General features: G+C 35.7%; 1 protein-coding gene across 1 annotated transcript; it reads right to left on the bottom strand.

Annotated features, from left to right (window-relative positions):
* Positions 1-7,519: 7,519 nt before the first annotated feature.
* On the bottom strand, positions 7,520-14,920 carry LOC117101420 (interferon-induced very large GTPase 1-like). Its single transcript, XM_033241398.1, has one exon. It carries the CDS (start codon positions 14,918-14,920, stop codon positions 7,520-7,522), a length of 7,401 nt encoding a protein of 2,466 aa, XP_033097289.1.
* Between the last annotated feature and the right edge of the window lie 992 nt (positions 14,921-15,912).

Below are 15,912 nucleotides of genomic sequence, written 5' to 3'. Positions count from 1 at the left end.
AGCCCGAAAAAATCTAATCAGGGGAACACTGTTCACTATAAAGATATTTAATGGGTTAAAATCAAACGCTTTATTGCACAACTGCTCTGCTGGAAGCGTATAAATGCATGTCGTTGCCAAGTTGTTGCCAACGAAAAAAATGTGAATTATAGGGTAATACGCCCGCGCGCGATGCAGAAGCGGGGAACACATGGGTTTGTCGCGTCAAAGGGAACTGTTGCCGAGTGATCTCCTTCTCAATAATACCTCCATGGTCAAACTATCCATCTACGGAATTACAGTTATCTGGTACCAGCCAAGCAGATTTCGGCTGATTTGTTGCAACATGAACATAATAAGTTCAGCAAAAAGTTGAATGTTAATTTCGCCCGGTTTTTAACCTATGATTTGCTGCTTAAACAATAAGTACTGACAGGTACTAATCCTAGCCTAGTGTTGCCCTATATGCTGTAGGCCTATCTTTCCCGTAGCCCAGACAAAATAATTTTGAACAATGTTATTAAACATCCTCACATAATCTCCGATATCACATTGACCACATCCCAGCCTGTGATTTATATCGCCAGTAACCATAACAAGCAGCCTGCAATGATATTAAACAATCACAACAAACAGCATGCATTGATAATAATAAAATGCCACTACTGTTTCAGATAGAGAATACAGTATGCACTCAATACTCAAAATTAAGTTTAAAATAAGATTACGATACTGGCCTTATGACTTCGCCTCCCGGCGTGTAAGATAGCCTGTCGGATACTCCGTGCATAACGATTCATCCCCGACGAACGGCCCTGTGGAACATCTCTGTTGAGGCGTACTCCGTCTGAAAGATATGTGAACAATCATTCCAAAGGCCCCTACGTTTTCAACAGGTTACATAATGGTCGTCCGAATAATGAATCTTTAGTCGCCGGTTAATGTCCAATATGGCATTATTGAAAGCTCGACGCACACTGCCGGAATGGCGTTGCAATAATTTGCGTAACGCAACGTGTTTACATTGGAGGCCAAGTTAAAGAAATGAACCAAGATTGTCAGTTTCCGTACAATGAAATCGTCAGATTTTTTATCAACGTCATTTTCTCTTAGGTGAATGTAAATTATATCAGGCTATGCAGTTTTGTAAAATCACCCACTTTGAGTTCTCCCTTTGCCCAATACAAAATAATCTAATTTATATGCGGACGCATCCAGGCGTAGGTCCAAACACTTCAGCTCCTCACAATAATATGCCTTTCGTCGGATAAATCAATGTCCTAAACCTGTGGCCATATTATTTTTAAAATAAGCCTGGCAGACCTAGTTAGTTGAGAGGTAAATAGCACTTACTCGTGTAAATCCGTAGAAATCAAAGTTGTCGTAATAACCACCGATTATTGGAATCGAGAACGTCAATCAAAGTCCTGATTACGCTTAATCAAAGACCGTCAGTTGATTACCAAACAATCAAACGCAGTTAAAAGTTAAGTTAAAATGTGATGGTAAACAAGGTAAACACCAAACATTCAAAACGCAATTGAAAAATAAAAATCAAAGTGGTGTGCGAGGCTTGGAAGCAAAGCAAAGAGAGGATTCACATGTCTAATGCAAACTATTAAATTACCCCTCAAACCAAAACAAATATAGCGCCTCTACATAATTGCCAAGTATACGCCCTCCCACGACATAAATTCATTTTTCTCTATTTTTTCAAAAAATGTGTTTTTTGTACACCTACCTGCACTATCGGCAAATTGTAAACCAAACATTACATTTAGCATTGTTGATCTTTGTACATCTAGCATAGACAGCACAAGCAGCCGTTTATTGCCAATTTTTCTCTGAGGCACGACATTATATCTGATCCACATAGTAGGAACATGCGACGCATCACCATCCATTAATTAATTCTAAAGGATGACCATCAATTAACATATCAGCAGCAACCACTAAAAATCGCTGAACAGAATATCATAAAGGTGATAAATTGAAAAGCAATACCATTTTGTAGATCTTGTGTATCTACATTATTTACGCAAAGCAAGACTTCCGCGTGCATTGGTGTAGAGGGCCAAGATAGCTAATTGCAGATTTCATTTTCCTTTATGGCATTGCAGGGTTAGTCTCATCTGTCAAGTTTTGTTTTTCCATTTTGAAAGTAGGTTTCCAAACAGAAAGAGATTATTTTAAAATATTTGAATAGTTTCATCTGGTCTGTTATTTTGACTGTAAAACTGTTTCATCGACAAAAACGGACATCGGATGCTAGCTTACAAAGTGCATCACACAGTTATATTGATAACATCGACGAAAGCTCGCCGTAAGTTTACATCACATTGTCGTCATGGGCGTCGATCGGTGGGGGACAGGGGACACGTTCCCTCCCCCTTCCCCTATTTTTCAAAGTAGGGGACATCATATCAATCGTCGCCCCCCCCCCCCTACTTTTCACCAATCTTCTATAATTAAAACCTTACTTTTCAAAGCGAATGGAAAGAATAACAATTATGCATGACTGTCATGAATTTTGTCAGTTCACTTTTCCAAGGGCAATGCGTATTTTCAGACAAAAACTGAGTAAAAACGCAATTGTTTGTATATTTCGTAACCATTTCAGTAACCACTACGTCGATTTTATGAGTGCAAGTCCCTCCCTGTCTCCCTCTATTTCCAACCATGGTGGTGCTGAGGTGGACTCCACTCTCCATCTGTAAAAATCCCTCCTTGGGCCCACCTCTATTTCAAATTCAGGGATCCATAACTGTATTTTGAAAATGTGAAAATAAATGTTTAATTGCATTCCTTAAAATCAATTAGATACGACTTATAAAAAACTAAAGGCGTCTGATCTTCCGGGGGCTTCACCCCTGGACCATCATCGGGGCCCTAGCAGTGGCGGGGCAGAGGGCCCCATCGGACAAGTCAAGCCTCTACCCCCACCGGCCAAGCTCGTCAGGCAGTCCAACCAAAAAAAAAAAAACAGGCCTGCAACAAGCCAAAACATGACTTTCACAGTCGTAGTGTGCCAGCAATAGTCGCGGCCACCAATAACAATATTACCAAAAAGTACACGTGGCCACCATTAACAATCAGAGTGGTGCCAGGATTGCCCGACGGTGAGGAACCGATATCCCCGACGGGGGAAGAAACGTGTCATCAGTCGACGTGAACGATGACGTCCCTACTACTGTCTCTTATACACATCTAGATGTGTATAAGAGACAGACCCAAGGCTTTCTTAATTTTAATTTTGTTTTCCCCCTCCCCCACTTTCAACCACGGATGGTTTATTATCGATGAAACAGTTTTAAACCTTAAAGTAATTACAGTATTAATTTTTTCAGTTGTAAGTTAACGTATTCGATGGAATATGCAGGCAATAACGTTAACATTGTCATTAGACTTGTAGCCTTAAATATAGCCCTCAAATTTTGACTACAGTAAATTATACCACATAAAAGAAGCATCACCTTGTACCTCCACTCTTTTCTTTTTTTTTTTTAACTCTATTAACTTGAATTGTTTGACAATAATAATATCTCAACGGCATGTGCTGTTATTTATGTAGGCCTACACTATAATTACCTGTTTGTATTTTATTTTAATTTTATTATTATTATTTGCATTCATTTTTACTTTTAAATTTTGATGTATTTAAAATGTTTCATTTTGATTAATGTTTTCGATCTTTCCTATGTTTTAATATATTTAACTTTAATTTTTTGTTAAAATTTTCTCCTTTCATTTTCTTTTTGTAAATATCGTACGATTTGGATTTGTTTGGAATAAAGTAATAATTAATTGTATTTTATTCCTTACTTACTTACTTAGGCAGGGACGTACCAGGACTTATTTGACTAGTATCCTACATTCGTCTCTATCAGTCACTGGAGCAGTGACGGCTCTAGGATATATTTTATGGGAGAAGAGTTTTGGAAATTCGAGATAAATATAATCATAATACTGATTTTCTGTGACGTTTCATATTCGTTGCTGCTCTAGGTATGTGTGAATGACAGCTATTAAAATTCGTTTTTCAAGAGTCTTTGTTAATGTCTAACATTCCGAATCATATAGGAGAACTGTTTCAACTGCGCCTCTGAATAGTTGTAAATTGATGGCACTGTTTACCGGACTTCCATGCTATACATTCTTTTTGTTGAGTGCAGCCCATGCTTTTCCTTTTCTTATTTCAAAATCTCTAATGTTAGTGTTTATGAAGCTACTAAGATATTGGAAGTCGAATAGTACCACGTTTCATAGGATGATTAGGCCTATCATCACCACCATCTATCACCACTAGGCCTATACAACACCACACCTGAAGTCATATACAACAACCACCGCCACCACCACCACCACTATCTTAACTACAGTAATATGTTTTACTACCATAATATTCAAGATCTAATGTAAAAGAATGCATACAGACATGATATATGCCTATGTATTTTAGTATGTAATTGGCGATATCTTCAACAAATTATTAAACCATTTTAGACAAACTATCAAACCATCATTGACGGCTAAAAATACACTGCAATTACTTTTTTTTTTTAAATAGGTCTATTTTTAAAATGTCCTCTACGTGACACTAATTTAATCAGTCAACCAAATGTCAAACATAAAAGTGTAATACAGGACAAAAGGTCTACACAATGGCGGGAATTACAGAGGTTATGACGACACTATTGACTGTTGAAATTGTACGCCTACTTCGAAATTAAAAAGTAAAGCCATGACAAAGGGATTATAAATGAATTTAAGACCAAAACCAATCGGGTATAATTTGGGGGGGGAAACAGAGAATTTTATATTTTTGGTCATCTTATATGCATACTGTATATTTAAATACAATGGGATGTCGCTTTATGCAATTATTATTTTTATTTGTTCAGATGCTATTATAATATTGTAGTTATTACACATGTAGAAAATACTTGCTCGTTGGTTATCTCAATGTTTACAGAACAATAAAAATAAGTACAATAAGTTGAATCTGAATTCCATCTATTTATATGCTACGTGGACATAAATATTATATCGTATGTTTTATATCGATGTTTGCCTAGACTAATACAAAATTAGAACAGAATTTACGGCAAGACATAATGCATAGCATCTCCGCCATTTCGAATAGTATAAGTAGGCTAAAATGTAACACATCGACACTGCAATCCACACAATATAACTCAGAATTCTATAATAGGCCTACATACTACAATAAAGCATAAAGCTAAAGCATCTATAAAGTGTATCTATAAACAATTAAAATTCACTACATACAATAATAAAAACGATAAATGTATCGCTTCTCAATAGACCGAATTAGTCACCAAAACAAAGTTACTTTAGTGGGTATAACATCAACACAAGCCGCTAGGTGACAGTGTTTACAAACAATAATAAGCCTCCACTCTAATAAATTTTACTGTTTTCAAACTCTTCAAAATTGTTTATTTGTACATTTTATCGTAAACAAACTTATCGAAAAGCTTTGGTAAATATTCCTTATAAATAAACGTCCAAAGTTGTTCATACCCACTAAAGGAAATCGCGATGACGTTAACTTTGATGACTAATTCGGTCTATTGCAATTTTATACGAATAAGACAAGCCAAATGTAATACAATATTGTAAAAATATTTTCGTTTTCAGGATTATAATAATATATGAATAATTATCTAACATGGAATAATAATTAACTATCATTTCGAAAAAAAAACAAACAAAAAAACAAAACCAATATGTATTCTTAATCCCATAGTCCGCAACTTGGTTAACGTTTATATAATAGTACTGTACAAGAATATATGCCTGCGCATTAATATGTATTATAATTAGCTTATCAGTAACAGTAGTGATTAAGTCATAATGTATATGTTTTCGTTATCAGATATAAGTGATTATTTAAAATGGAACAATAATTCACTGTCGTTTCTAAAAAAAAAACAAAAAAAAACAGTTATGTATTTTTTACCTCATAGTCCACAACCTGGTCAACATTTACATGATAATAATATAAGAAGTTTGTCAGTAGTATTCAAGTACAGTGTGATACAATAAAAAGAAGTGACAGATACCGAATAACTGTACACAGTGCTAAATGTATATTTCTATGGTGGATTTTTTTCCAATAATTTGCAAAAAAATAACTACATTTTATTGGTGAAAGCATTTCCAGTAATAATATAATATTTACACATACACACTTAGTCACTGGTAAATAGAAATGCATTATACACGTAGCCATCATTAACAATATTAATAAAGGAAACATAGTAATTACACGTGATTTCCACTAACAATATTATCAGATAAAGTACAGTAGGCCTAATTAAAACAGAGCATTATAATACCATCGTGGCCACTATTAACAATACTACCAAAAAGTACTTAAACAGCGCATTATACGAGGCTACCATTAACAAATTACCAGATACCTAAGACAGAGTATTATATACGTGGTCACGATTAACAATTATTATTACAAGGTAAAGTGCGTTAAAACAGCATTATGCCTACATTGCTACCATTAACAATTTTACCAAACATAATTTAAAACAGAGCAATAGTCGCGGCCACCAATAACAATATTACCAAAAAGTACACGTGGCCACCATTAACAATCAGAGTGGTGCCAGGATTGCCCGACGGTGAGGAACCGATGTCCCCGACGGGGGAAGAAACGTGTCATCAGTCGACGTGAAGGATGACGTCCCTACTATTACCAGATAAATAACATTTAACAAAGCATTTTACGTGATCAACATAAACAATGTTACGTAACAGAATGATAAAGTACTTAAAAAAGTGTATACGGCCACCATTATAAAGTACTTCAACATTCTATTAACCTATTCATCACAGATATCAATGTACTGTACGTAAATCTATACAGACACTATCCCATTTATCACATTTCACTATGTAACAAATGGGTTATAAACATTCTTAATTTTGATTTGTTTTTCATTGTGTTAATTGACTAAATATTTGTTTCACCACATATCATTGTTTTACAATCAATTGTGAGCTGTCTTCACAAGATGAGTCTTGTGTTACAACACATGAAAAAGGAGTTACTAAATTATTCAGATAGAAGACATTAAAGGGTTTATTTTAATTTTAAAATCATCAAGTTCTTTTGTTGAAAACAACCACAGCAACATCATATTTAAATTCATATACTGTATCTGATATATTTTAGAAAAAATCTAATCTAACGATAAACAACTGATAAATGTTGCATTGGATTTTCTATCAAGTCTAAAAAAAGAGCTTAACAATTACATTGTCTCAAAAAGCAACTTAATATAATCAACATTTGCTATCACAAAATATATATTACACTTCTCAAAACACTAAAAGCCATTTACTTTTTTGATTATATCAAACTGACCAGACATACAACAAGGCTTTTTTGACAGGTTGATAAATTAAATGTCAATTTACAACGAGTGTATTATGAGTTTTATATAGGTATAGGCCTATATAATAATTTGATTGTTTTGCACTTTACTATTTTTAGTGCTTATTATAGATTATATGTGTTAATCATGTCGTCCTTTGTTGTTTCCCAGCTAATTTCCGTCCATCCATATGGAATATCCGCTGGCTGACAATTGTAGTATTCAGCAAGTTCTTCATTGTAAGTTGCCATAAACCATTTCCAGTACAATTGCGAATCACTTGCTATCGGCTGGATCTTCCAGGCTTTGTAGTATTTATTAACATTTTGATAGTCTTTGTAGGGATGGTATGTGCCATCAGTGTCTTTATTTTTGAACCTAGCGTCTGTCATTACAGATGAAGTGCATACGTTGACACAAAGTTTGCCTGTGTCCACCCTACGATACCCACCGACTCCTTGTGGCCGATGGTACTCTGTACGATGGTCATCATATTTGTCACCAGCCTGAAGGTCACATGGTGCTTTGCAGAATGGACATAACTCAAGGCAACCGAGAAGATCTGTTTTAAAAAACTCTTTGCAAGGCTCAATAAGTTCGGCGAAATAATCCATACTGAATTCATCCTGCATGTCTTCTTCAGACCTCTTTAATTCAGTCAATAGCTTATCATTCAGCTCGTTTACCTCAAACGTATCGTCGCTGTTAAGAAAACCTATTTCTGGTTTTACATCAAATTCATCACCAATATATTCAATTAATTTTGGCCACCAAACACTCATACTGCATGCCGATGGTAAGCTTCTACATGTATCATGAATCGCTGCTCTTGCTTTACTAAATAATTCAGTGATCTTTTGTGAATATATGCTTTGCAACACAGTTTCTCTTCCACTAGTTGCTGTACAGAATTCTCTCAAGATTTCTGTCATCAACTCGTCCATATAATTACATGGATCTGCCAAATACATTCGGAAAGCTTGAAAATTCTTCTTTTCTGCCAAATCTATCAAAAGTTGTGCATGGTAGCTCATTTTGTTGGCAAACGTTTGACTTCTGGATGTACGTACATGGTCGATGACTCCTGTTATGCAGTTTTGAATAAGAGAATTATTTATGACACTAACCAAATCACGAGAAACAGCAAAACTTGCAGAAACGCTTAAGTGTACGATAGTACACTCATCTCTAAACATTTGCCATAATCTGTTCTTTTGGCATTCCATGTATTGTTTGAGGTCGGTTTCCTTTCTGTAAGCCTCCTGAAGATCATTAAGCATATCCTCTAAGGAAAACAGAATGTGAATTGTATTTCTAATCAATCCTTTATGAGTAAACATGAACTTGTCAGTCGTCTTCACATCATTTAGTCGCTTTCGTACAATCTCAACAAAGGCTCTGCCGATTTGTTCATTAAAAGTCTTACCTTCACTTTTGTAGCCTTCAATCATCCTTACTAAGTCTGATTTTATAGAATTTATGCAATTACGGGCAATATCAATACATGAACTTACGGAACAACCAAAATACGGAATGCGATCTCTAAACTTACTGACTTTGATGTCTAGCTCTGTCACAAAACCAACGTATGTGCGATTACTTAAAATATCAATTACCATTTTGTCGCTATGTAAAGGAAATGAATCTCTAGATATTTTTTCCAAAATCAATGTTATTTGTACAGGCTCATCTTGATCAGGTATATCTGAAACCCATTCGAGCCAATTTACATCAAACTCTCTTTTAAGTCTCTCTTCCGTTACTTCATTATGTGTTTCTTTAGTCCTAAACTCGTCTGCAAGACCTTTGGCCTTTTTGCGAATGTCTTTTTCATACGCTTTTATATCAGAATCGATTTTAGCTCTCCCAATTATTCTCTTTTTCATCGCCATCAATTCCTCCTTCAGTGATTTTCTTAGGTCTTGACACAATTCATTCATCCTTATTTGCGTTCTTCCTTTCCATTGACGTGCTTTCGGTTTGTTTATAAAATAAGTATTCAATTCATCCTCGAAATTCTTGATTCCTTTATCTAACGTAGTAAGGTGTCTGGTCAGTATAGTTTCAGATTCCGATTTTAATAAGGAGGGTGTTAGCTTCTTACATTCAGTTCGAAGAATATTCACGCACATCATTGCATTTCTTCTCAAGGTACGAGAATGTTCCACATATTGTGTTTCGAGAGCATTAAATGCCTGTATTTCTAGTGTGTTTCTGAAACTAAATACAAAGTTTTCGGATAATATCGCTCTCCACAGATCAGTGAGTTTATGATGAAAATCTGTTATTGTTTGACAACCACAGTTTTTCATCAGATCAATGACCTTTTCTCTTACTTGAAGAATACACGAACTGTAACCTGGATTGGGAGGGGCCATAGGGGGATCTCCTTGCCAAAGACTAGAAATATACACTACATGTTTATTTTCCTGGAAGTGTATTACGTCGGAAAATACCTGATATTTCTCACTACAGTTTTCTTCCTTGGCAGCAATTTTTGTGATTTCATCTAACATTCTTGTCATTTTCCTTTTTTGTGCCGTATTTCTGTCAGAGGCTGTTATATCTGCAACATTCTGGTGTACAAATAGGCAACTGGGCTTCATTTTTACAGTTTCCATTTTCATTAATGCATGAACAACTATTTGCAGTGTGTCTTGCATATCAGTTGGATTTTCTCCCATTATGTTAATAATAGTAGCGTCACCTAAACCAATTACTAGCGTAGCAATTTCATTGTCGCGGTTTGTATGTTCAATGCTTGCTAACTCTGGAGCACGAAGACCTTCTGTATCAACTACCATGATATAATCACATTTTGTTGATTGTTGTAGGTTTGGGTGTAGCTGAACTAGCTGGGCAAAAACACCTTTGGTACACCTACCAGCACTTACGGCAAATTGTAAACCAAACATTACATTTAGCATGGTGGATTTGCCAGTACTCTGTACACCTAATACAGACAGCACGAACAACCGTTTATTTCCCATTTTGTCTTTAAGGCACGACATTACATCTTTTATCCATTTAATAGGAACATGCGACGCATCACCATCCATTAATTCCAACGGATGTCCTTCAAGTAACATATCGGCGGCAACCATTGGAAATCGCTGAACAGAATACGATGAAGTTAGTAACTTGAAATGCAATACCATTTCGTAGATTTGTCCAATCTCTCTATTAAAATGTTCCAAGCCTACTGAGAGATTTGTAAGTTTCTGCTGCAGCTCATCAAGGATTTTTTTTAAGGATTCTATTTCTGGAGTCGGCTTATTTTGGTTTTTGTATACAGCGTTACATAACTGGTTCCATTTGGCATTATACTCCTCGCGTACTGGCTGCAACTGATTGATGCTGCACTGATCAGCCATTATTTTAACCCAGCAATAGAAATATTTTCGTTTTAGCGGTAGATATGAAAAAGACTTCATGAATATTTTTATCAGGTTTGAAAAACAGCTGCAATAATATTTTTGCTTGGTTCGTAACAGATTGAGATCTGATTGTACTTTGTCAATATATTGTTCAGTTTCCATATTTCCTTTCTGTTTTAATTGGCATAGTTCTCTATTTCTTTCAGCAATTTCAATTGCAATCATTTGCAAAGGTAATAATTTTATTTTTTCTTCAGCATTATCATTGTCACCAGTGTGATGCTGTAAACTTGTCAACATTTCTTCAGCGTCTGCTTTCGCATCTAAGCATACCTTTGTATCTTCATCAAGGTAGAAACCAATGTTTCTCCATACAGCGCTACACCCGTCTATACTCTGTTCCGGTACGTCATAACGTTTTTTCGAGAGCAGATAATTAAGAGTACTCCTAATTTCTCCACTCATTTGTAACTCATTTTTTTCAGAAGAATATATTAATACTGATTGTTTTGGTGGATCCTGACCTTTAGAATACCGTTGCTCTAGAGAAAGAAGTAACTTTGTCATATCTTTACCTGGGGGGCCTACCGACACAATAACTAAGTAGCCTTTTTGCTGGTACAACGACTCAAGTAAATCAGATTCATATTTATCAAGCATGTCAGGGGTGATAAAAGCAATGGTTGCAAATGATACCTCCCTTAAAAAGGCGGTCTGATCTTTAAGATGAGATGCATTTCCTCGTAAATTCATAATCGCTAGAGCATCTGCAAATTTATCCCGACTTCTACCAGTTGGAAGGTACCATGTCAATTCTAATAAACCGGTCGATAGAGTTCTTTCAATATTACCACCATTACTTCCGTAGTGAAAGAAAACGTCATGTTTCTGATCGTTGATAACAGCGTTGAGCATCTTGGATTTTGATTTGGAAAGCCTGCCAATGCGCAGTGCAGACACGATTGGAATGGGATGCGAAGACATCGATCTTTCACACGATGTTCCTGAGTAAGTTTTCCATTGTTTCTTGATAGTTCTTGTCGCCCAAAGAAGCATTTCACAACTGTGTGAACCTTCAATATTTACTGGAAGAAGTAAAGGAATACTTAACTGACACATCGTTAGTTTCTCCATGATTAATTGCCTTAAGAAGTCATCGGCACACATAAACAGAGCAACCAGTACATCAGAAGGATTAAACTGAATATCAGTTGTGCTATTCGCTTTTCTTGTTGTTGCGGGTGTATTCAGTAATGCTGAAAATGTTTTTCCACCGGAATAATTCATAGACGTTCGATTAGGTTCGAAAAATAGTCCATCGTAATTACACAGGATAATGCTTTGCAACAAGTACCATGGAATGTTTCTTATGTGTTGAAGATCATCGCTTGAAATTACATTTTCTGAAACCATTAAGGCTTTCTGGCGGGATATTTTCTTTGGAAAATACTTTTCTAAATTTAACATTTTAATGATGTCAGGGCATTGGGGTTTTAATCCATAGATATTTGGAATGATATTTCTTGATCCATATGTCTCTTTGTCGCAGTGCATGACTTTGTAAAATGAACTGCGCAGGCTTATATCTTGATCGTGGCTATTTAATTGTCCATAATATTGCTGAAGGTATACTTCAATTTTCATCCAGTTTTCAGGATCTTCTTTTTCCAAAGAATTTATTTTGTATCTGACCTCACTTGGTAGGTCATTTATTGATTTGCTGAGTTTGTGTTTTAAGTTAGAGCAATCGCCAGTTAGCATTGTCAATTCTAAAAGCGTAGAGAAGATAAAAACTGATTTTCTTTTCTCGTCGTTTATATTTGTATATGTCGAAACGTTGTTTTTAGCCGTAATTAAAATGTTGTTGATATCTTGGATAGTCAATTTTGTATGCAGGAATCCTGTTGTTTCATTAAACCCCAGTGGTGTCGTCAGGGCCAAAAGGAACTTAGTATCTGATAGCCGATTTTGACGTTTCAATATATCGAGAAGTCGAATTACTGCTGTCGACAGATACGCTGCGACATATGACGATGTGTGCTCTGTTTGGTCTTCAAGATCTATTATACTCTTTTCCAGAAGTAGAGTGAAGTCGCTGAATTCTGAAATTTCTTGGTTGTTTCTACCATTTCTCTCCTCTTTTACTTTTCCTAAAATGTGTAGCCAATTACGATATTCATTAAGCTTGTCATTTGATACACATGGTTGGTTTAAAATATCGTTGTCGTTAATAACCTTACAAACCATTGCAAGTGTATCTTGTTTAGGGGAATTCATTAAACGTTTTAGAACATTTACGATGTCAAAAGCTTTGCTTCCAAGGAAAATATCAGACCATGCTCTGATGCTTCTTGTATGCTTGATAACATTTTCTTTTATTTTCAGTAGATTTTCAAGAATTGAGCGTTGGCGACCTGTCGCATCAGTATTTTCTAAAGATGTTACGTATGTACGGGCCTCGTTTATCAGATCTTGTAATTCAGATGAAATATTAAAGATATGATGCACATTTGACATATCCACCCAAGCTTTAAAAAGATAATAACTTATGGTAGAAGCATTCTCAATATGTGATGAATAGTTTTCATTTAGAATTTCCCAAATCGCAACAGTAAAACCCGTTCCTCGGTCAATGACATTCCATGATGAAATATCTGCCGACATTCCCAATTTCCATGTTGTCAAATAAGAGAATGTTTTATGACCACCGGAAGTTACAGCCTTTATTACTGAACATTTAGAGTTACGGATCTTGTATTCTATTCTAATTTTCCCTTTTTCTTTTTTAGCATCATACTCAGAACTAAGACCAAATCTGCCTAATGGAGCATTTTCGAATGCTGCTATAGATTCAAGATTGATTGCCTGTGTATCAACATCCCCACGAGCGACTACTGTTGAACCTGTTGCAGTTATCCAATGAACTCCACCGAAATGAAAAGGCCCTTGAAAAATATGAGATCCATAAATGTTTAGAAACTCTTTACAGCATTCCATCGCTCTGATTTCGTCAACGTCTATCATTGTACCGATTCTTTTCAGATGTTCTAGAGCACTATCACTAAACCTCAGCTCGTCTCTTCTAAATGTGAATGACGCAATTGGATATTTTTTCATCTTTGCAGTCGATTTATTGCCGTTACTAGACGGTAGATTAACATATTCTGAAACACATCCATATGTATCTGTATGTTCAATAAACGATTTCACGTGCTCATCGTCTCCATCGATAATCACCTCCGTTATAGATAAATTTGAACCATTGAGACGAACCGTTGAGGGAGCTTTTAAAACTGGATAGTTGGCAGACGAAATGTAATTTCCAGTGTAAAGAACGCCTTTCAAACAAACCCCACAAGAAGATGATTGAATAAGATGGGAGGGCAGCAGATCTTGTGTAGGTATAGGTGCCTCTAAAAAGCAGCTCAATTTGGACAAATCATTTAGTACTTTTTCAAGTGAGGTGTTCGGCCGTATCCAGTTTGCTGATGTTAGCTGAAGGATTTCCCTGAGTGATTGTTCTTTGGCATGAACACTTTTACAAGATCTTGTTTTGCCATTTGAAAGTAATGACTTGATTTGCTTAATACATTCCATAATTAATCTAATACGGTTTTGTATTTTAACAAAATGCAATACAAATGAAGGATACTCATTATTTATTCCAAAAAGTTTTTGGAGTTTCATCAATTCATTTCTTGTTTGACAAACATGTTTTAAATCATTCAAGCTATCCAGGCCGATATGTTTAATTGAATCCATGTTTGACACTGCAAATGTAGTCTTCAGTATGCTAAGCCAATGGCGTCCATCCAATCCTAACTCTTTGAGCCTCACGCATAAATTATTTTCTGATTCTGTGATTGATGGTTCTTCATCTTGAGTAATATCAAACAGTTCATACAGCCCACTTATTTCGTATTTGTCTGCACGTTCAATTACCTTTCGGATTGCTTCATGATTCTGTGCAATAGCTTTTAATTGTAAAATGTCATTCACGCCTAACACTTCCCTCAATATTTTTGTCCACTTGACTGTATCTAGGCCAACATCCTGTATCAAACATTGGAGTTCACTGAGGCGCCAAAATGACACAGCATTCACAGCATACTCAAGTACATTGTACAGCATAGACAGTATATGCCCCATCTGTATGGACAAACATAAGTATATTTAATATAAAATATTAATTTACTATATATAATTATTTATTGGTCTACCTTTACCGCAGACAATCAACAAATGATAAAACAAGTAAGTAAGGATATGCCGACCATAAAAACAGATATACATTTAAAACTGTCAGAGCATGAATAAATAAAAGAATTATCATTAAACATTAGTTAACACGTTGACTGCCAGACTTTTTTTAAGGTTCCTTCCCGTGTGCCAAAACAAGTTTACATGTACAAACATACCTTTTTGAAATTTTATCTAGTCATATGTCATCAAAATGAAGTGTCTAATAAATTGGCGGGAAAATATTAGGGAGCGAGTATACTCGTCGATGGCACTGTTATAGAACTTTTTACTGACTATGAGTTATCTCGTCCACTTTTAGCATGGGTTGGTATATGTTCAACGGGCGCCCCCACTTGTACCGCTCGAGTGTACTACCGGCAACATAACACAACAGACATACATATGTCATTTGTACGTCATCGTCTAGGTGTATCTTCCCCGAACTACCAGCCGTTGAATCTGTGGTTCTACAATGTATAATAAAGAAGTTATAAACGCTAGAATGTTTCCCCCGATTTGACGAGTATACTCGTTCCTGGCGCCCTCAGCAACACCCTGTGAGCGAGTATACTAAAAACATACCTAGATAAAAACATAATTGAGTGCAAATTTAAAATAAAGTTATTCAGCTTTACGAAAAGTTGTAATTTATTATAAATAAATCATATTCTGATATAGAAAAAGAAATAGCGAAAAGATGTCCGGCGGGGGACAATATGTCGTTTAGGCTTAACATATAACATTTCAGATTTTCAGCCCCGAAATCACTAAAAAAATATCGGGATGGCGTCCGGTGGGGGATACATTTATCATGTGTAAACAACTTGCATAATTGTAAACTGCAAGCCTCTATGTGATTCAAAATAATGTGATGGTGTCCGGTGAAGATAGTGTTATAC

This window comes from Anneissia japonica, unplaced genomic scaffold, assembly GCF_011630105.1.
Source record: "Anneissia japonica isolate Jap-2015-1 unplaced genomic scaffold, ASM1163010v1 scaffold287981_len1045443_cov154, whole genome shotgun sequence".
Taxonomy (NCBI): domain Eukaryota; kingdom Metazoa; phylum Echinodermata; class Crinoidea; order Comatulida; family Comatulidae; genus Anneissia; species Anneissia japonica.
Note: the sequence above shows the minus strand (reverse complement) of the source record. Positions and strands in the feature narration are given on the sequence as shown.